General features: G+C 52.6%; 1 protein-coding gene across 1 annotated transcript in view; it reads right to left on the reverse strand.

Moving 5' to 3' along the window:
- PRR12 (proline rich 12) overlaps positions 1–21791 on the reverse strand; it is a 40929-nt gene extending 19138 nt beyond the window's left edge. The window contains exons 1-5 of the mRNA XM_033168880.1: positions 21540–21791; positions 11619–11731; positions 9107–9268; positions 4464–7942; positions 130–748 (exon numbers count right to left, since the gene is read on the reverse strand). Coding sequence (XP_033024771.1) covers positions 130–748; positions 4464–7942; positions 9107–9268; positions 11619–11731; positions 21540–21625 — 4459 coding nt within the window. The 5' untranslated portion in view covers positions 21626–21791. The remainder of the gene's footprint in view (positions 1–129; positions 749–4463; positions 7943–9106; positions 9269–11618; positions 11732–21539) is intronic.
- Positions 21792–22988: the final 1197 nt, after the last annotated feature.

The raw sequence follows: 22988 nt of genomic DNA on the forward strand, positions 1-22988 counted from the left end.
GATGGAAGTCTATCCTGCTCAGAAACCAATGCCCTCCCGAAATCAAGAAATGAGATAGGTTATGTCAATCAGGAGATAAACAATGGCCCAGGACCCAACTCAAGGTTTGGGCAGGGGACCGGCGCTCACCATTGGGTTCTCCCTCTTTGCGGTCGGTAGGGTCGTAGAGCGCCGAGATGGCTGAGGAGATGCTCTTCTGGAGGTCCTGGTTCTTGCTGACGGAGTCCTCCTCGTCAGACGAGAAGGAGGGCAGCGTCTCCAGGTTGCGCTTCAGCTCCTCATCCAGCCGCTTGCAGGGGCTGGTGCAGCTCATCACGAGCCCGGCAGGGTCCCCTTCGGGCCCATCTAAGCCACCAGGCAGCATCGGGGGCGCCATGCTGAAGGGAGGCGGCGGCTGGGACGACGAGGACGAGGACGTGGCTGACGGGGGACGTGGCGTCTTGGAGGGGCTGCCTGAAGGCGCAACCATGGTAACCGCCGTGCCGGGGGGCCCGACTGTGGCGGCCGAGGAGGTGGAGGAGGCAGAGGAAGGCAGCGTCTGACGCTTGCCCGACTTAAGGAAGTCCAGGAAGGAGGCCATGAACCCCGACTTCATCTCAGGCTGCTTCTCTTCCACTTCTTTGATCTTCTGTTTGATCTTCTCTCGGGTCTGGCTGCTATCCAGACTGCTCTCTTGAGAGGGCTGATGAGATGGGGTGGAAGCCTCCAACTGAGACCCCTCCAAACCTTTGGGGACTGGAAGTTTGATCTGAGGAAAAGAGAAGGGACAGGAATTGGGGGAGGGGAGGAGGAGTCTCAGGGAGACTTCCTGGACTCGCCCCCCGATGTTGGCTTTGCGTCTTGACTTAACCGACCTCCGTTTTTCTCTCTGCTTTTTATTTTTAGGGTTTCACCATTCACCAGCTTTCTGGACCCACCATTTTCCAACCAACTCAAGATACATTTTGCATATATCTTCACCATTTATTCTGCTTCCAAAATTATGGGTTTCTGAGAGCTCTGGCTTGGTTTTTGTTTTGTTTTGAAGGAGCTGGGTGGCAGATGGAAAGGGAACAGAGTGAGAGAACTGCAGGATGCCCAGGAGTCAGCTCATGTAAGAAGGAAGCGAACAACAGGAAAGCTCTGTGCAGCACTGGACGCCACCCTACAGCCAACTGCAAGTCCCACCCTGCTCATCTCTGGCTTTGAAGCCACCCCTCTGTAGACGCAGCCTATTTTCTCCACTCACACGGGGACTAGAAACCAAATTTTGAGAAACAAAACCTGAAATACACTAGGTACCACATTCAGCAACAAATTCTGTGCTTGAGTGAAATGCATGGCATGCTCACACACAGATCTAGCAACTACTAGCAAGCTCGCCTCACTCACTAGTCACAATGTACTGAACTAGTTTCATACACTCCCAAGACATCAATCTGGGACCCCAACCATCTACCAACCCTGCCATCCTGTCCTAGTAGCATCCTGCATTCTAGAAACCCAAACTCTTGTGCCATGAAACAGCTATGCTTATGTTAAGTGTGCAAATAGCAACAGCTTGCAAAGCTATTTTACTTGTGCTATTTTATTTATTTTCAAACTCCGCTTAGATTTTAAAAACAATCAAACACCTAGGTTAAAGGATTCTTTTTTTAAGAACGCATTCCAAGCAGTGTCCTTAAGAAAGAATTCCCATCTCATCTGCCATAACGTGTGTATTAAGCTGCTGGGTGAGGCTATCCGGAGATTTGGGCTGGTGCTGTCGGTATGCCCACTCATTTCATCTGCCCCTAGGGAGGTGGAGGAAGTCCTGAAATCGGTGCCTGGTGTCCATGGTGGACTGGATATGTGGAAAGATCCACAGCTTAATCCCTACAAGATGGAAGAACTGTTGGTCAGGGGGGTATGCTGATCTGGTACAGTGCTTCCGGATCTGGCGCTACTCCTGAATTTCAAGCTGGCGGAAACAGCATTTCAGCAACTTGGGAATAGTGCACCAGGTGCATTTCTTCCTGGAGACCTGGTCACGGTGATGCACATCCTAGCTTATATTCCGACTGGATTGCTGTAGTGCTTTCTACATGGGGCTGCCTCTGAAAAGTGAGCTGCAGCTTCAGCGGGCACAGAATGCGGAAGCCAAACTATTGTCTGGCGTAAAGTGTTCTGATCGCACCACTTTAGTGCTGTTTCAGCACCCTTGGCTGCCTGTTTTGACTCAGAGTGCTGGCCTTAACCTTTTAAAACCCCAAGCCTCAAGCTGGGCACACATCAGCCTCTCAAAATTCTCCACCCTAACTGGTGGCAGGACGATTTCGCTTGATATTGCAAGCTGCCCTGATGGTTATTTAATGGAAAGGCAAGGAACAATCGGTTTTAATTAATAAAATAGGAAAACCGTTAAACTGAAGATTTTACAAGAGGAGCAAGGACTCTTGGGTAAGTTCCTTTTTTGCAATAAAGCACAGGAAATTTTTACGGGCGCGAGATCCAAATATTTTTACCGTCAGAATACGCTACTAAACATCCATGTTGTGCACCTCTGAATGTGCATGGTGTGTTGGCTGCATTTCAATGGCTGTTTTTCAAGAAGTGGCAGTGACATGGTTTTCAGGAGAGACGGGAAAGGTATTAAGGAGTAAGTGCATGATATTAGGAGTCATGCAGTCGGACCTGGCATCAGCGCCCTGGGAAGGGCTCGCTGCTGAAAATCTCCCTTTTTGTTCAAGTGGCAGGAAGCCCTGAGGGTGGGTGGAGCGAGTTCTAGGCGCTGTCGTTTTAATTTCCCAGAGTGCTCTCAATGTAGGAACTTAACATGGTGGCTACCAGACAACCTCTACCAGACGGCTATTGCCATCCCTAGCTAAGCCTGCCATGGGGCCCCACTGGTGTAGGAGAAAAGAGGGCCCTCCTCAAACCCAGAGCCAACCAGCATGGGGTTGGGAGAGAGGTAGCAGGCCATAGAGAGGAGGCCTGTATGCAACCCATGGCAAACCCTGCCCAAGACACGATCTGGTACCTTTTGCATCTTCACAAACCTCTCTCTGCAACAATTAACAGCCGAGATGGGGGCAAATAAGCAAAGGGAATAATGAAGAGGGCAGCAAAAAAACAACAACAGCCCTGTGCACATTAACTCAGCATAATCCTGTGCAAATTAACTGCAAAGCAAGCCTCACTCACAGTGTTCAATGTAGGTGTGCCTTGGATTGCAGAGTAAAAACGCAACCTCCATGACGTTTGCCAAACTTAAGGCAAAAGTCTGTAAGTGCATGAGCACAGAATAAGCTGTGCAATAAAAGGACGAGCTTTGGATGCTGAAACAGCTATGCAAGGTAAGGTTTATGGATGGCACAGGAACTTTAGGTGTTAGATTTAGAGGTAGGGAGGAGTGTGCCACTTTCTCCCTCCAAATTCACTCTCTTCCAGTTTTGTTTTTGCTTTTTAACGAACAGGAGAGCAGCATCCTTTAGAGCCGCCACTTCCAAGTGTGGAATGTGTTAAGACTTGCTGAACAACACATGAAAAAAGACCCAGCTGCAAATATGTACCATGTCCATCAAACTTTCACGGATCCTTCCAGCCAACAATTCACCTACCCGCTCCATATATATGGCTATGCCGCTGATGTAATCCACAGAGAAGAGAATTCTGAGAGCCATTTCACATGTACCCATGGCACGGTGGCTGCCCCCAGAAAAACCCTCCAGTGTTTGCACGGAGAGCATTGCTAAGTACAGACATCAGTGCAACGTATTCATGGGAGCTGTTCAGACACCGGTGTGTTTCCTGGAAAGCAGGATGCAACATTCCTGCAGCCCTATGGAGCTCGGAGTGTGCATAAGCAATTTCCAGCAGCAAGCACACCACTATAGGTACATATGAACAGCGCTTGGCAAGTCCAATAGTAGTTTACTGCCTGTAACAGATTCTCCAGAGCCAACAACACCTCTAGTCTGCTTGCTCCCTTTCCTGTACGCGAGTTGGGGACACAGCTCAGTGCCAGAACACCTGCTCTGCCTGCAGAATGCCTTGGCGTCAGTCCTTTGCATCTCCACTTAAAAGGGATCAGGCAGCAAGTGATGGGAAAGACTCCCTGCCCAAGGACCCTGGCAAGATAAAACAAATAGACTTCAGCTGGTGTTATGGCAACTCCCTGGGTTCTCTCACTGAGCCCACTCTGCAGAAGCCAGAAACCACACTTCCCTACAGCTCGTTTCTGCCCATTGTCTGTCTCTAGTCTCAGAACCGATCTCTTTATTTTTCAAATTATTCTTTTCCCGCTGCAAGTCAGGGATGGGGAACCTGAGTTCCCCCCTCTGGGCTTTGGGTGGATTGTAGCCCCCAAAAGCCTCGGCCAAGGCAGGCGGGGGGTGGTCCCAATCCAACCAGCCTCTTAATGAGAGGGGCCACAGCCCTCCCACCCCCGCCGCCAGCCCTGCTGCTTAAAAAATGAACCCCGCTGCCTCCCAGTCCCCGCTTACCTTGAGTGGTTTGAGGGACTCCAAGCCTGCTCCTGGCTCAACCCCCTCCTCCCCGGCTTTCTTGCCCCTCCCTCTCCCCCGGCCACGGGGCTTCTTGGTGCCATCGTGAGCCACGCCATGGGGCGGTTCAGTCAGGGGCCGGATGCGGGGCCTCCCGCGGGGGCGGGGCGGGCCCTCCCGCTTGGGCTTGGTCGGCTTGCGGCCGCGGCGCTTGGGCCCTTCCAGGAGGCCGCTGTTGGGCGGGCAGAAGTCTATGTCACCCATGGGGCTGAGGCTGGTGCGGTTGGTCCGGCAGCTGGAGATGAGGTCCGGCAGCAGGTCCGGCAGTCGGCGGCTGTTGAGGCGGATGTCGGCCGGGACGTCCTCCTTGTCCTCGTCGTCTTCGAACTCGTACTCCTGGGCATAGTTCTTCTTGGGCGGCTGGAAGGGGGGCTCCCGCTTCTTGAGCAGGTGGAAGGACGAGGTCTTCAGCAGCTTCTTGGGCTTGGACGAGCAGAAGATGGGCGACGTCAGGCCAGACTTGGACTCTGAGACGGGGGCTGTCCCGTGCTGTCCCGACTGGATCAACCCCAGCTGCTCTGTGTTGACCGTTGAAGGCAGCTCATGCTTCACAGAGACAGAGTCCAGGCCCAAGTGCTGCCCATCTCCGCTCTCTGACTGGCAGTAGCTCTGGTAGCCTTGTCCCCCTTGCATCATGTCGTAGCCTCCGCCTTTCATGCCCTCTCCCCTCTCCATGCCCTGGGTCCCGTCGTCCGGCTTGGGGAACTCGTCTCCGGCGCAAGGAGGAGGCCCGAACATGTCCTCCATGCCCGGGAAGAAGCTGCGGTCCTCGTCTTGCAGCAAAGAGTCCGGGAAGCAGATGGAGGTGAGGGGGACAAAGCGCTGCTTGGCCCCCTGCGGGCTGGGGCTTTCGAACTGGTCCTTGCCCTCCAGCTGGCCCTGAGGGACCTGTTGGGAGGAGTCGGGGTCCAGGCCACCATCGGGGAGGAGGTGCTGCTGGCTTTGAACCGAGCCACTCTGCCCCAGGTGGGACTCCAGACTCAGATCGGGCTCCAGGAAATCCTGGATCTCCTGAGACTGGGAAAGGTTGCCTTGGGGCATCACCTCCATGCCCTCCGACTGCATCCTCTCCTGCTGCAGCTGGCCCTGCAGCTGCGGCGACTGCTGCGGCTCCAGCAGCTGCGCCTCCATGCTCTGCGAGCGCACATGCGCCTGGTGCAGGTGGGCTTCCAGCGCCTGCATCTGGAGCTGCGGAGAGGGCGCCTCGGCCTGGTGCATGCGCTGCGGCTCCATCAGGTGGACGTCCAGCGGGGTGCGTACCTTCCCGCGCGAGTGCAGCTGGCTCTGTGTGTGAGTGAGCACCGACTGGAGCAGCTGGGATTGTTGTTGCTGCTGCTGCTGCTGCGAGAGGGAGAGCGGGGGCAGGTCGGGAGGGGAGTCCAACATCAAAGAACCCCCCTGCTGCCCGGGCATCATCCCGTGAGGCTCCATGGGGTGCGGCTGGGGGGCGTGCTCCGGGGTCTTCTGCATGTACGAGTGTGCTTGCGATATCTCCTTGCCCCCCGTGTCCATGTGTCCTCCCTGGAGGTGCTGCTCGACCGACTTCTTGATCTCCTGCCCGTAGGAGTCCATGGAGCCGGTTTGGTGGCTGTAGTGGACCACAGAGGTGGCCAGGGACTCTGGCGTCGAGCGTGTGTGCGAATACTCCTTCTGCCGCTCCCCTTTCTTCTTGTCCTTGAGGCCCTGCAGGGACATCTCGAGGCCTTGGTTGTCCAGGTTGGAGTTGGTCCGGATGACGCTCTGCAGGTGGTAGCGTTCCTCCGTCTTGCTCATCTCATAGCCCATCCCCTTCCCGGCCCTCTCCTCGCACTCCACCATGCCCTCGGGGGGCACGCGGGGCGGGCTCTGCGACTGCAGCAAGTGCTGGATCAGGAACTCCTCGTCCTCCGTCCGCTCCGAGGACAGCAGGTCCGAGTCAGTCTTGGATTTGCCGTAGGACGCTGCCCTCTCCAGACCTCCCTGGGAACTCTGGTAGCTCTGGGTGTGGGCTGGCTGCATGAACGAAGGAGACAGCACGGAGGTGAGGTACTTCTGAGACTGCCCGGGCGACGCCACGCTCTGGGGCCGGTTTGTGGTGGGCGACTGGAGGGGCCGGATGATCTGTGAAGGGCTCGAGTCCGGGAGGCTCTGACTGTGTGAGTAGCCAATGGACTGGCTGTGCCCTGGCATGGCTGGCGAGTGGCCGGTGCTGTAGCTCAGCGACGGGCTGGCCGTGGGCATCCCCTGCGAGTGAGCCGGCACGTAGCTCGGCGTCTGGCTAACGGAGACATGGGGCTCTGCCTGGACGCTGTATGACAGGCCCTGGAGCTGCTCAGGCGAGTAAGTCTGATTCTGACAGGTCTGCAGTCCTTGCCCGCCCTGCCCGGCCTGGCCCTGCTGGGCCTGCCCTGTCGTTGAGTAGCTCTGCGCCTTGCTCACGCTCGTGAGGTCTTGGGCCTGGCTGCTGCTGAAGCCTTGTGAGGCCTGGCTGACCGAAGACAGGTTCTGCGGCTGGCTGACGGAGTAGCTCTGCGTTTGGCTCATGGAGAGCAGGCTCTGGGGCTGCCCGGGCGAATAGGCCTGCGACTGGCTCGCGATGACGGAGCTGGGCTTAGGAGTGGACGAGCTGTAGTTGCTTTGGCACTTGGGCGTGGCGGTGGAGCGTGGCGGCTGGCGGGAGGCCGAGTAGCTCTTGGACTTGGAGGAGGAGGCCGTGCCAGAGTAGCCGGGGGACTGGATGATGGGGCGGTAGCTTTGGGAGGGCTCTTGCCGCGTGGCCTGGGAGGTCTTCTGCTGCTGTGAGCCCTCGCTGCTGGCAGGCGACTGCTCGCCCAAGGGGCTGCATGAAAGACTGGAACGGTGGGGCATCTGCTGGTAGCTGCCCCCACAGCTCAGGTAGTGCTGGAGGGAATGGGCGGCGGGCAGCTGGGGCTGGGCGCTGGAGGGCCTCTGGTAATGCTTGATGACACTGTCCTGGCGCGGGATGGCCCTGTCGATGGAGGAGGCGGGCGAGCTGGAGAAGACGGAGGTGTTGTACAGCTGGGATGTCTGGTCGGAGGGCCCCAGCGAGGACGACAGGAGGTTGAACTGGGAGGGCAGGTGCCGGGAAGCCGACTCTTGAGCGCTGCGGTACGCTGAGCTCTGGGAGGGCAAGCCCGTACCCAGCACTGCACTGCCCAGCCGGTCAAAGCTGAGGGAGGAGGGGACGCTGGGCTGGGAGGACTTGATGTGCAGCAGGGGGTCATGTGGGGACAAGAGGCCGTTGGAGGTGGGGCTGAAGGTGGCATCCTGCAGGGTGAGCGAGGAAGTGACCGGGAAACTGCGCCCGCTGAAGGAGGCTGGGTGCTGGTAAGCGGAGAGTGCCGACGAGGAGGGGAAGGTGCCGGAGCCTGGGAGGGCCCCCGAGATGAAGAGCTCGGCGGGCGCTGGAGTGTGCATGGCTGCAAGAAACAAGAGCATCGGGTCAGTTGGATTTCTTTGCACAGAGCTGCAGGATTTGCAAGGCACTTACACGGGAGGAGGGGGGTAAAGGCACAGAGCTTTGCCCACTCACAAGAGGAGGAGTAAGCTGTGCCCAAAGAGTCAACAGAACACACTCCTGAAAGACATATTGAGGCAGGCTTGCCTTGTGCCTCATTGTTGAGAAGGGTTTCTGCAATGCAGGGTACAGCTCAGCGGCAAGAGCATGTGATTTGCATGCAGAAGCTTCCATGTTCGCTCCCAGTAAGATCAGGAGCAGGTACAGATTATGGGAAAGGCTTCTTGCCTTGCGGAGCTGGGATCAAGAGTCATGACCCAATGCTGCAGGCGAACCCTGCTCAAGAGATGACACTACCACCTGGTCCCTCCCATCAGAGGTTGTTGTTGTTGTTAATATGCCACCCATCTCCCATCTGACTGGGTTACCCCAGCCACTCTTGGTTACTTCCAACACATATAAAAACATAATATAGCATCAAACATTAAAAACTTCAGGTGTCTTCTAAAAGTCAGTTAGCTGTTTATCTCCTTGACATCTGGTGCTTTCCACGGGGCAGGCGCCACCACCGAGAAACCATCTGCCTGGTTCCCTGTAACCTCACTTCTTGCAGAGAAGGAACCACCAAAAGGCCCTCGGAGCTGGATCTCAGTATCCGGGCTGAACGATGGGGGTGGAGTTGCCCGTTCAGCTATGCAGAGCCAAAGCCGTTTAGGGCTTTAAAGGTCAACACCAACACTTTGAATTGTGCTCGGAAACGTACTGGGAGCCAATGCAGATCCTTTAAGACTGGTGTTATATGAACATAAGAATAGAAGAGTCCTGCTGGACCAGGCCAATGGCCCATCTAGTCCAGCATCCTGTTCTTACAGTGGCCAACCAGATGCCTGTAGGAAGCCTGCAAGCAGGACACGAGCACAAGAGCATTCTGCCCACCTGTGATTCCCAGTAACTGGTGTTCAGAGGCATAGCGCTCTGATAGTGGAGGTAAAACAAAGCCACCATGTGTTTTGTACATCAGTGCATCAACAAAAGCCCTCTCGTGAAAGCTCAGCCCAGCCCACGATGAGCAAAAAGCCCCTGTCCTCCTTTCTGTGTCACCAGGAGATGTGCCAGGGTTAGTTACCTGTTTGCCAGGATGGGGTGCGGAACTGGGAGAGGAGGGAGGAGGCAGAAGGGCCCGGCTGTGGTGCCCGAGACTCCAGCGCTGAGATGAGATTCATGACAGAGGCGTCCGGGGTGGCACTGCTGGCATGATGGAGCCCTGTCTCGAACAGGCCAGAGAGACCTGGGGAAAAATCAAGCAGACAGAGAAAGGAGGTAAGGTGCTGAAATAAAGCAAGAAAGAAAAGAAAGATCCGAGGCGGAGAGGCTTTTTCTACCCGAGGGCCGCATTCCATTCTAGGCAACAATCCAAGGGCCACATGATAGTGGTAGGCATGGCCAGAGGCAAATCTGGGCAGAGCAACAAATGTAAAAACAAAACAAAACATTTTTTTTATTAATTTTCCAAATTTCAACAAATCAACCACAAATTAAAATTAATTCGATTTTCCAAAATAGGTTTCCTGCAGTCTGTTCTCGATGTGTTCATAATATCGTCTCGTTGCTGCATTATTGTCCCAATTATTTCTAATTCACATTCCATTCCCAATAGTTAACCTTATATTACAATATTTTTTTTATCATTTTTAACTTCTTTTCTTTAGCCATCAGCTATCCATTTGCCAATTCCTGCATGTACAATATTGTAACCTTTCAGGTATCGAGAAGTGAGTTTGCTCATCAAATTGTCAATCCGCAAAAGATCAGTAATTATTTCTAAAATAAATTTCCTTTCCTTCTTTCTGAGTGTATGAAAACCTAATAGTTCGCTTTCTTTAGATGTTTTCCCTTTACTTCTTAACTGCACAGCCCACTTTGTCCAAGATTTTTCCTGTCCCATCCTCTTTAATTTTCAGTCCGTGTAAATTTTATCTTGGTAAATTAAATCTTTGTAAATAAAATGTGGATTTTTATCTTTGTACTGTAGGCTAGTTTCTACCCACACATACCCCCCTGTCTTCCATCCAGGAAACAGAAGGCATTATCAAAGTTCAATGACGTTTTCCAGCAGGGCAAAACCTTTCTGTGTACGAAGGCAAGCCAGTGAAGAGTGTGGGTCAGGGGTGTGGTCTGATGAGAGTTTTGAGGGCCGCAGTTGGTCTCCGGGCCTTAAGTGCTAAATCGCCTGATAAGGAAGGCAGGAAGAGGAGCACCACTTTGAACAGACAAGAGAGCCTCGAGACAGACAGTGGTACGGAGCAGCAAAAGGATGAAGAAACATTGGCACCATCAGAAGACACACCAACCACAGAGGGTTTGGGTTGTTTGTTTTTAAAGTTTGTTTGTTTTGGTGGCGAAGGGGAGACTCAGCCAAGAGCGAAGCATGCACAGACGGGAAGGGGGAGAAATGAGAAGTTATAGACAGCTAGACAGGTGGCTGCTAAGGGAGAGGGGAGAAGTCCGAGAAAGCAGGAAATGAAGGCCAAATGAGGAACTGAGACAAAACTGACAGGCTGGAAGGTCAGAAAACTGGCTCTGGTGGAAACCCATAAACTGAGGGCCAAATTATAATTTACATTGGCCAGTCTGTTTCTTTCTGTGTGCTAAGCACAAGCACGTTACCGTATTTTTCCGTGTATAAGACGATATCTTTTCCTTCGAAATAATAGGCAAAAATTGTGGGTCATGTTATATACAGATAGTGGGTGGTAGCTGCCAGCAGGAGATTGGCAGCGGCGATTGGGCGTGTGATTGGTTGCTGCAGCAAGGCCTGCTGAGGATTGGCTTTGGCTGCAGCAACTGGGCGGTCGATATACGACAGCGGTGAGTCATGAGTGCAATCGGCTGTGGTTGCGTCAAGTAGGTAGGTGGGCTTTCGGCAGTGAGCGTGCTGACGATTGGTGCCCCCCCCAAAAAAACCTCAACAACTCTGGCCAATCTCCTCCCCCCATTTTTGTTGTGGTCCCCCAAAATAGGGGCCGTCTTATACATGGAAAAAAATGGGACTTCTTGATCGAAATCAGCAGCAGTGGGGACTGGGAAAGAGAAGCGTGGTTTATTTGTTCTAGAAAATTAATAGCTTTGGGTGGAGAGGCAGGGAAAGGGCATGCAGAAAAGGATTAGATCCCCCTTCTCCCAGGCTACACTTCCGATCTGGATTCCCACCCTCTGCTTTGGGTTAAAAGAGAATATCCTGCGTGCTAAGCACATTTTAAAAAACGCTGTAAGAGGATCTGACTCATCTAATCCAGCACCCTGCTCTCAAGAGTGGCCAACCAGATGCCTGTGGGAAGCCCGCAAGCAGGACCTGAGTTCAGGAGCACCCTACCCTCCTGTGGTTCGCAGCAACTGCATTTCAGAAGTACCGCTGACTGCGTCACTGTAAGCTGTAGTTTCGCCCCGAAAGCGCAGGGCAAAAGGAGTGCAGCAAGGTGAACCAGGGGAAGAGAACGTAGGCATGACAGCCATTCACACTTGCATGAGAAGGACAAATGAGAGGGGAGAGGAGGAAGGAAGGGGAGGCTTGGTTAAAACACATGTGCATAAAGAGAAACACCAATGGAGAGAGAGAGAGATAAACAGAACCACAGTACCTGCCGGGTGGTGGTTTGTGGCGTAGCCCTGCAGAGGGTGGGGGGTGGCGTACGCTTGGCGGTGCAAGATATCCGTGTCTGGGTGTGAGCTCCGGGATCCACCGTACACCAGGCTGAAGGACAAAGACACACAGAAAAGACTTGGTCAGACTTGGCAACTTCTCCGGGAATGTGGCTGAGATCATCTGACGCACTTACAAGGTTTAGACATCCTGATTATATGCACAAAAGGTTTCATGGAAAGCTTATCAGTGGAAAGTCTGGTAGTGGCTAAGGTCAAGGAACCCAATTATACGGGATTCTTTAATTTCGAGTGCACAGAGGTGTGGGGTCTAGCACATGCGCTCTAGAGTTCAGAACCCTGCTTGGCTATTAACTTTCTAGGTGACCTTGTGCAGCCATGGGCGTGAGCTCCTCACCCATAAAATGGGCACACCAATGCCCTTATTCGAGAGGAACAAAATAATCACATGAAGCGTAAACACGCTGCACGCTCAAAAGTGCCACACAGTTGATACTGAAACACCACAGGCACCAAGAGAAGGTTTCGCCTTGCCTTGTTTAGATGCTCGGAAAAAGATCAAGGCACCTCCTCCCACCACCCCAAGCATGCTCCCCCCCCCCCACTCTATCCTCTTTCATTAGCAACTCACATAGGCAGGAAAAGAGACTGGAATGTGTAACCAGTGATGCATGATGGGAAATGTAGTCCCCCACCTCCTGGTTTCCCACAGCCTCTGCATCTGACCTGCATCCCTTCCACTCCCCCGCCTCTCCGCACTTGCACAGGAAGACGCAGCTGTCTAGCCCAGCGGCCAAAACGCAGCAAACGCAGCTTGCAGAAGAACACCCCTCATTCCTGACCTGCTTCCTCAGCTGTAGGTGCTGCTGAGATCTCTCTCTCTCTCTCTCTCTCTTTCCTTATCTGCAACCCAGCCAGTTCAGCCCTGCTCCTGATGCTGACTCTTCTCTTGTCCTTTACCTGAAATTCTTCTTCTCTTCACACACATTTCCGCCTTGGATGATTTGTAGAAATATTCTCACACACACATGCACTCTTAAAAAAATGACCAGGTCAAGAAAACAGCGCTCAAAAGGCCTTGCTTCCAGCTCCCTGCTCTAAGCTGCAAAAATCCCCTTTCCCAGGCCCTGCCTCTTAAGCATCTCCACTAAACTGGATTTTACCACCCCTTTAAAAAAAGAAAAGAAAAAGTCAACACTCTCCCATTGCCCCCACCCCAAATACATGTGCCCAGCTGACAGTTCTACTGCTCATATCAGAAATCACAGGTGCTTGAGCTCCCAGCCGCTTGGACTTAACACACATACAATTTAATCCTATACAGGCTACTCAAAAGTAAGTCCCACTCAAGTCAATGGAGTTAAGAAGGTACAGCACCGCACCCTAAACCGCAGGCAGCTATTCACTTGGGGCAGTAAATAACGTGGCAGAAGGGCCTGGTACGCCACACAGGTTTGCCAATATTTATTGGGGGGGGGGGAGAGGTATTCCTTCACAAAAACACCCGCCACTCTTCCAGCCTTCTGTACACAACAACACCCAGGCCATGCTCTCTGTCTTTCCGCACTCCCTTTGGGAAACACTTCATGTGCCTAATTATGTACAACGCTGCCACTCCCCTCCTCCCAGCGCCAAACCAACCTGCCACCGTTACTTATTTTCTGAAATGTGGCACATGCCTCAACACACACACACACAATTATGCACGCGCCGTGCAGGAAATGCAAGCAGAGCTCTGGGACAGGAGAAGCCACGTGGGGTGTGCACCCCTCTTTGCAGGGAGGAATCCAGGTGGTACGAGTGATCTTGGTACGATCTCGGCAGCAGCAAGCGCGCCTGTCTCAGGAATGCAGCTACCTGCTAGTGGGCGGGGAGACTCGCAGGGAGCTACAGAGGTTGCAATGAGAAAGCGAGGCAGGGAGGGCAAGGAAGAAGGCGGGTCGCCATGAAAGCAGGCAACCCCCCCCCCTTGCACACAGCTTGCCTGCCTGCAGCCGGCGGTGGAGGGATGGACTGCACTGTAGCAACCACGAGAGGGCCATTCTGCGAAGGGTTACAGGAAACAGGAAATAAGAGAGTCTTTCATTCACCCTCATCACTGTCTCGCTTGCTACAGAGCACTGTGTCAACAGCTGAATGGAAAACCATCCGAGTCAGAGAAAGAGATAGACACACACAAACGTAAACAAAGCTTGCCAGATCAGAGCCAGTTGCCCATCTAGTCCAGTGTCCTGTTCCTACAGGGGCCAAATAGTTGCCTGGAGGGAAGCAGCAAGCAAGGTTTGGGCACAAGAGCACTCTACCCTCCTGTGATTTCCAGCAACTGGTGTTTCAGAAGCATTGCTGCCTCCAACTGTGGAGGTAAGAGCTGTCATGGCTAACAGAAATCAATCCTCCCTCGGTGCTGGCTAGCGCAGAACAGAGAACTCTCCCAATTCTGCACTAAGCGCCGATTCCTCACTTAAACGGACAGTAGCTGATGGGGGAAAGCCCTCTCGGCAGAGATGGCAAAGCAAATGAATATCATACCAGTGAACTCCAGTAACTAGACAGAAAGACGCAGACGACTGTTCTCATACATGGATCCACACACGAGAGACATACTCCATTCGGGTGTCTGCAGAAGGAGGCAATTCTGCTCTGTACCATTTTCAGTTATGTTATAGTAACACTTTTAATTTGCAGGAGTGCTTTACGATCTATACCATTTTCAGTTATGTTATAGTAACACTTTTAATTTGCAGGAGTGCTTTACGATCTCTGTTAAATTCACTCTCACAACAATCCAGTTAGGCAGGCCATTGCACAGAGCCCGGGGATTGAGTCTGAGAGTGTGTGACTTTTCCGAGGCCACACAATAAATGCAAACATGGGTCGACACTTGAGTTCAGCCCCCCCCCCCCGGCCCAAACACCACCTACCCTCGCCCTCTCCCTGCTCAGGACACTGGATCTTGCCTACAAGGTCTGCCACTAATAAGCTACACAGCTCCTGGCAGAAGGAAAGAGGTCGCACCCTTCCAAAAAAACCTAGACGACATAAGCAATAGCTGATAAACCACTGGATCTCTGGGAGCTATGAGAGGATGCTGAGCAAATCAGTGGCTCTTGCTTATTGAACCAGTTTCCCCCACCTGTAATTGAGGAAGAAGAGTGACCCGTTTCCCAGAGTAACTTGAGGATGAGGATGAATGACGTTAAGGACAAATCCTTTGGGGCAGAGAGGGCTACAAACCTAACACTGGACCCACTTGCACTATACATTCAAAGCAGTGTCATACCACTTAAAATTGCCATGGCTCGCACCAAAGAATCCTGGGAACTGTAGTTTGTTAAGGGCACTGAGAGTTGTTAGGAGACTCTTATTCCCCTTACAGTAAGAGAGGCTTACTGTTAAATCACACTAAAAACCGCAGCTCTGTGAAGAGATTAAGAGTCCCCTAAAAGCTCTCAGCGCTTGTAACAGGCTACAGTTCCTAGGATTCTTTGGGGGAAGCAATGTTCATCTGTTTATAAAGTGGTATGATGTTGCTTTAAATGTAGCCCCTGGTTTATTGCAAAAAATGCAAAACAGCAGTAAAATATCATTAACATTAAATGCAAGCACCATGTTCACGCAAACAACACTAGTCCAGTTCATGAAACTGTTAAATGCCGTTTTCTTCACTTCTAATACAGAGCTGAAGTTAGGAAGGAGAATAATATATGCTACAGTTTAAAGTGAAATAGATATCCCTACTCCTGGATTGTTTACTTAAAAAAAAACCACCACCTATCTGAGTTGGACACACACACACCACTTTCCAGGAAACCACAGCCTAGAATACTACCAAGATTTCTTCCTCTCTTGCGGGGCAACCTTTCTACAGGGATTGCTTCCAGCATCATACAGGTGGGAGTTGTGGTTATTGAGGGTTTGTAAGGAATTATTTGAGAATACACGACATGTGATTGAAGCCTGAGATGCATGTTCAGCTGTCTGCGGGGGGGCGGGGACGGGGACAGCAAAGGTGGGATAATCCCCTGAAAACTTTAACAACAAAATAAAGGTGTACAAATGAGCATGCTTTGCCACCCTGTCTTTCTTAATATGGTATGTGTGTGTGTGGAGAAACAACAACAAAAGGTGGAAGGAAACAGGAAAGAGAAAGGTGGCTGCCATAGAAAGATTGCAGGATTTTTTCCCCAAGGAAAGGAATCAACTTGAGCTGTGTTCAAATAATCCCTAGCCCCATGAGAACTAGAAACTTGCAGTTTTCGAGAAACACACATACATGCAGGATTCCATGCAAGCTAATGGCATGTGCACTTAAGAGCTCTGGAGCCCAATGATAGCCATAAGGTTTGTAGGTGCAACTGTCTACACAGAAACACATGCATCGTTGTCCCAACCGCTTAGTTCCTCCACAGAAGCTACATGATACGCAAATACAATCATTGTCGGCGAAAATGCATTGCACGAAGTGCACCCACAACATAACTTGAAAGGACAACTGGCCCAAATGTTCTACTTGCAGAACTTTTGTATCGCAATCCATGAGTGCAGCCTGCAAGTGCACTCCCTAAATGCAGGTCTTGCAGGTGCAGCTACAAATCCAACAGCTATTGGCTAATTGTGTTCAAATGCCTGCAGAGCAAGGTGTGTGATCCATGGAAAATGATGCACACGAATAAGCAAGACATGGATGCAGGAAGCGGAGGCAGTGGGGAGCGGAATTTTTAAGTTACGGTAGGATGCATCTCAGGGAGGGCAAACACAAATGTGCATGTGGTGCTGCAAGTTCATGGGTAACATCAAGAGATTGCCAGTCCAACAATCCATATGTGGCAGGATATAAACCATGGGTAGGCAAACTAAGGCCCGGGGGCTGGATCCGGCCCAATCGCCTTCTGAATCCGGCCCGCTGACGGTCTGGGAATCAGCATGCTTTTACATGAGTAGAATATGTCCTTTTATTTAAAATGCATCTCTGGGTTATTTGGGGGGGCCTGCCTGGTGTTTTTACATGAGTAGAATGTGTGTTTTTATTTAAAATGCATCTCTGGGTTATTTGTGGGGCATAGGAATTCATTCTTCTTCTTTTCCCCCAAAATATAGTCTGGCCCCCCACAAGGTCTGAGGGACAGTGGACCGGCCCCCTGCTGAAAAAGTTTGCTGACCCCTGATATAAACACACCACACAGCTTTTTAGTATTCCCAAGTGCAGGAATACAAGCTGGCAGCAGACATGAGCTGTGAATAGTATGCACTACTGTGCAAACACAATATTTAATATTGTGTGCTGGGCACAGTCTCCTGAAAAACTTCTGTCCCGTAATGATGATGCAAAGATGGGTTTCAGCACCTAGTGAAGTCTCCAGAACTGGTAGAGTTGGATCTATGCGCTTGTGCAGTCTGCCTAGTAGCTCCTTGGCCTTTCTCTTTATCTGAAGCTGCACAAATTAGGCAAAATAAGCAAAACACATGCAAATCTGCATCATTTATGCAAGTTTTCAAACTCCGCTTTTCTTGACACAAAATCTGAATTGCCTTGGAGAACGTTTAAAAAATAAATGTATGGCACATCAATGTATGTCCCAACAATGGGGTACTCTCTAGATGCACGGCATACACAACTGTATCAAAAAGCACAGTAACTTTATCTGTTGCGGGTTTGTGTGGTGGTGACAGAATCATCATGCTATGAGACAGAATGTATAACACTCAGGTGCACGCACGGTAGTCAAAGCGTAATTTACGAGAGAAGGAGCACTCACTCTGCAGGCTGCAACATCTACAGGAAGCACACCCCAAAGCCAAAGCCTGCACACTGAATATCACTGCCTTGTGACATATGAGCATCACAAACCTGCAAAGGAGAGTGTGAGCTTTTTAAGGTCAGATGCAGAGTTCCAGAGGTAGGTTTGGGTGTGAGGTGGAAATTAAGTCTAAGAGAAACACGTCAAAAACTTAAAGTTACGAATGAGGGGGAATCAACAGACCAAAGTACAAAGCTCGACCAGGAAACAAAGCAATGGATGTTATATTCTTGACTCCTCGGCACAAAAGCTTGCCCACCACACCAACTCAGCATCTTGCCGTCTCCAAACAGGCTTATTAAACAGCCACTGGTCTAGGTTGGCTGTGATTCCTAAGAAAGGCCAGAAAGCCTCTGTCAACTGGAAAAAGAGCACTTTCCGCTTAAGACTACTGATGAGCCTGACATCAAAGACTGTGCATGCAGGCTGGCAGATAATACAAACTTACTGAGCGATTAACTTTTACAGATTTTCAAGACTGCCTCAAAGTCATTTGCAGACACAGACACAGAACCAACTCACCTCCGGCCCAAAGGCAAAGAAAATTTCCGGGCCTCAAGACTACCTAGAAAACATGCCTTCCAACCTGGAAACTCTGATTGCCAACCTCAGACAGGTAAAGTCCTACTGCACTGGGAGCAAAGGGAACAGGGACTTGACGAAATGTATTCTGTGTACAAATACACGCAGATGCACCTTGCAGCAGGGGGAGAAGTTGTTCTGTCCCATGCCCAGTACCAAACACATACCTGTGCTTTCAAAAGGAAATGAAGGTGATCCCAATCAGCTTCTAAAAGGTCACCCCCACCTTCTGAAGACAGCAGTAAATTAGAAAGACCAAGAATTCTCCATGTTTTGTCATAGCGATGATGAGGATGAGCCCCCCACCTTAAGCCACAAACACAACTGTTCCAAAGTTCCACAAATGTAACTGAACTGCACAATAAATACAGATCATCCCTCAGAAGCCCTCGTCCCAGGGGCAGGAGGAGAAAAAAGGAAGAAGAGGGTTCTTCAGGGAGACAAGCTGAGGAGAAACCAAAAGCCTGTACGCACCAGAGGATGGCTCCTTTGGGGTAGATAATGCAACAGTAAATGTGAGAGATAATAAATGTAGCCTCCTGATTTGCTTTCTGTATGTCTGCATGCACATTGTACATTGGAGACAATCTGTGCCCAGGTGGTCTCATTCTGCTCCTTGACCCATTTGAGATTAATGTATACATACATACATACATACATGTCTAAAGCCATGACCCCTGCAAATAAACACTGGAGCAGTGCCTCACTAAGAATCTTTGAGGTGGCTTGTCTGGAATCCGATACCTCATTTCTCCAACCTCCCTTGACCCCAGTTCCCCTTCCCAGAAAACTCTAGAGCCCTGCCTCTGAAAATCCCCTATTCTTAAAGCACTGGACCATATACTGTACTTCAAGGGAAGCCAGGAATTCTGGGCCCCACCGCCTTGCCTCTCCGATGGTCCTTCACTTGCTGCAAGGGAAATCCATAATGCACACTGGAAACAAGTATGCACATTTAAGTGTGCATGTGGTGGCACACATGTGTTCCAGCAGCACAAGCATTCCAGCAACGCACTTGCGTGGACCACTGCTGCGCTTGCGCTCTGCCCATGTGTGGCAGCACATGCAGTAAGTGCATTTATACGAGATGGATGGCGGCCTCAGGGAATGTTTACATGGGCTGAGCACTTCTTGTGGCCAGTGTCTCATTTAAATGAAGATTGCCACTTTCTTATCAAAGGTACAAGGGCTGCCTCAAACAGTTTGCACAAGATGCGTGGAAGTAACATGGCACAACACACCATCCTTCTGCTCTCCTTACCTGTAAAAGCATTACTGGGAAAAGGGGTGAAGAAGAAGCAAACTGGCCTCTGGTGCAAAGAGAAAGAGATGGAACTCCTGAACATTGTGGGAAATGAGCAAGAGAATTGGGACATAGAAAGCTGCCTTATTCCGAGACAGCCTGTTAGGTCCACCCATCTCAGTGTTGTGTACATGGACCAGCAGTGGCTCTCCGGCCTTTCAGACGTGGGGTCTCTCCCAGAAAGTCCTACCTGGAGATGCTGGGGATTGAATCTGGGACCATCCACATCCAAAGCAGGTGAGCTATGACCCTTCCCACTTACTGGAAGGGAGTAAAGACCATTCCACTCTGCTAGGTTCTTTAGAGGAGAGGTGGGATTAGGGATCCAGGACTCCTTACAGAAAGAGAGCAGGAATTATTGGAATCCAGCATTCCTGGGTTCTCCCAGCGGGGAGCAAGGCCTAATACAGTCTTCGTCAACCTGGTGCCCTCCAGGTGTTTTGGACTACAACTCCCACCAGCCCCAGCCAGTCGGAGTTGTATTGTCCAAAACATCTGGAGGGAGCCGACCCTAATTTGTCAGAGCAGAGGTATGAAAGGGTATAAGGATCCAAATAACTGGGTTCTTCAAAATGGGGGGGGGCAGGGCTATTTTATTTCTCTCTGAGAGAGCAACTGGGACGTGTGTTTGTAGCAATGGGGATGGGGATGTGTGTAGCCAATCTTCTCCCACTTTTCTTAGTAAATGGGGTGGGTCAGATCTTGTACTTGGTGGAACCCCCCCCCCCAAGTTATTTTCATTCCTAAGAAGCATTCCCAGGAACAAATAGCCAGAGATCTAAAGTTTGAAGATTCAAAGGCCTCCACTCTCCTCCACTAGGTCTCTTCTACGGCTGAATGATGCCATCACAGGCAAAAACCACACAGAGGATATGTGCCCCAGTTAACAAGCACAGCATAAAGAGGGTCACAGGATCTTTGCCCCCCCCCATCTGTGCCTTATTTCACAGGGAAGTCCCTGGAAACATAGGGGGTTCCCAATGTCCTGTGCTTCCTTCCTTCATTTAGAGCGCACCTCCCCAAGCCTTTTACAAACACCTCTATATCTTCGGCTCCATCCCCTAACCAAAGGGCTTGTCCTATATTCCACAACTTCCAACACCAGATATCCACACACAAATTCAAAGGTACCTCACTCTGAACCACCCTCAACGCTGCACAATGGGGTACATACATGCCACCATGTGAATAAAACAGGGGGAGCTTCTCCCCCTTTGTGAGAGACCCTGGCTCTGGATCTCTCTTCTGGTGCCAAGAATGCTGAAATGTGGAAAGAGGTCTCCAAATGCAAAGCCTCCTGAAAGACAGGAGGGAGATAAATTCTGCACAGTCCTCCTAGCAATGGAGAAAAATACTCCAAGGAGGGCTGATTTTCCCAGGGCCACGTTCCCTGCCCCCCCCCCAAACACGGATGTAGGTGGGAGTTGCAAAAGCTTCTTGCATCGCATGAAGGAAATCCAGGGGATGCAACGCCAGCATCATGGAAGGGCATAAGGAGTGTCCCCCACCGGACACCTCTAAGCGTGTGTATCCCTAGGGGCAGGGAAGCAGAGGACCCCCCCCCCCCCGCAAAAAAGCCCCATCACACAGCGCCTTTTCTCTCTCCCTGTTCCTCTCTCACCTGCGTGGAACAGAGCACAGTTTCTCCCTGCAGAGGTTGCCGGGTTGCCTTGCACGGGGGGTGGGGGAAGCCCGAGGAGCCTAACCTTCCCTTGCACCCCCCCCTTACCCTTTGCACACACGTTCGCGTGTAAAACACCCCCCCCCACTTCCAGCCGCCGCCGCGGGGAGCTGTGCGCCTCAGTGGCTCCCCCATTCCTCTGCATGGCCTAGAGGCCTCTTCTCTCCCTCCCTCCCCCCACTTTGCACAAGGCAACCCTCCCGACGCGAGGAAGGTCCCCTCCAAATGCCTTCAGCGGGGAGGGGGGGTTGCAAAAAAAAAAAAGCGCACATCCTCCGGTTATTCTTGGCCTTCCCTCGGGCGCGCACTCTGCACCCCGCTTCCCCCCACCCATCCACCACCCCGCTTCCCCAGGCCCAGAAGTGGAGGCCCGCGAAGCAGAAGCAGCAGGCGAGGAGGGGCTTGCTGAGAGGGGGGGGGGGTTTCCCCTCTTTGACCCCCCCACCCAGCGCTTGCCCGGGACTGCGGGGGAGGGGGTTCTCCCTTTCCCATTCCCCTCCCCGTCTCCCCATCCTCCCCCTTCCGTCGGCCTGACCTGGCCTTGGCCGAGCGCTCGTAGCTCCATCCCGGGCCGGCGCCCAGCGGATCCCCGAAGCCGGCGCTGGGGTAGTTCCTATCCATGGGGAGAGGGCGCCGGGGAGCGGGCGCCTGGGGCCGGCCTCGGTCCGTCGGCCCGTCTCCGCGCTCAGTCTGGGTCCCCACAGCGCCTCCCCGTGCGGCGGCGGCAGCGGCGTCGGTCGACGGGGGGAGGAGGGGGGCAATCGGGGAGGAGACCGTGGAGGGAGGGAGGGAGGGAGGGAGGCAAGGAGAGAGAGGGGGGGTCCCTCCTCCGCCTCTGCCTCCGCCTCCCCCCCTCGGCCGCGGCGCTCCCCGCCGCCCCGCCCCGCCGCTCGGCCTGGGCTCAAGCCTCGGGCTGGCGCTAGCGCTGAGGCGGCGGCGGGAGGAGGCGGCGGCGGTGGTGGCGGCGGCGGCGGCGGCGAGCCTCTGGGAGGCGGCTCATGGTGCAGCCATGTTCGCTGGGCGTCTGTCTGCGCTCCGCTCCGCTTCCTCCCACAATCCCGTGCTGAGGAGGAGGAGGAGGAGGAGGAGGAGGCGGTCGGGCGGGCGGCTGTGAGGGATGGTGGGCAGGCGGGGAGGAAGGGGCAGGGGCGCCGGAGATGAAGGGAGGGAGACTCTGCACGCAGGAAATGGAGCAGGAAGGAGGGAGAAGCGGAGAGGGGGGGGGCGCAAGGCTGGACGGAGAGGGCGCCCGCAGGGGCCGAAGGACAAAGGCAACGGCGGCGGCGGCGGCCGGAGCGGGCAATGGCCGAGCCGCCCGGGGGGAGGGGAGGTGGACGGGCGGAGGGGAGATGTGGGGGGAGTTCAGGCGGGTCGCGGTGAGGGAGGGGGGAGAGCCAGAACAAGCGGGAAATGATGGAGAGGGGGGCGCAGGAGGTGGAGGCCGTGGGGCAGGTCAATTAGGGATGGGGGTGGGGGCAGAAAGGGCAGCAAAAGATGGGAACTTTTTCTTTCTTTCTTTCTTTCTTTTTTTGCCGAGGTCTTCTCCGCTTTACTTTCCACGTGTGAACTTAAAAGGCCGACAAGGTGGGCCAGGAAGTTTGGCCGCTTTTTGCTGGGAGTTCGTGGAGCGCACGGGGCAGCTCTCCACTCCTTTCCGTCGCGGCTTTGTGTTTTGTTTTGCTTTGTTTTTAACTCCCCACCCCCGGTAATGTTTGAAGGGCATTCGCATATCTTAAAAAGACGCGGTGAACTCGGCCTTCGCAGCACTGATTGGCTAAGGCTTCTTCTCCCTCCCCCCCCCACCGGGCGTGTGTTTTCCGACACGTGGGAATGCCCTTCAAAACGTTACGGTGGAGACGAGAGTCAAGCCTTGGCTGGTGGGGAAGTAGGAGATCTGTGCAAGGGCACTTAGGGTTGCTTCACACAAAGGTGTAGGAAAAGGTACAACAGTGGTTCTTGCTGGATGTTTGATCCTAGCCGTGTG

The sequence above is a fragment of the Lacerta agilis genome, chromosome 14 (genome assembly GCF_009819535.1).
Source record: "Lacerta agilis isolate rLacAgi1 chromosome 14, rLacAgi1.pri, whole genome shotgun sequence".
NCBI classification, from domain to species: domain Eukaryota; kingdom Metazoa; phylum Chordata; class Lepidosauria; order Squamata; family Lacertidae; genus Lacerta; species Lacerta agilis.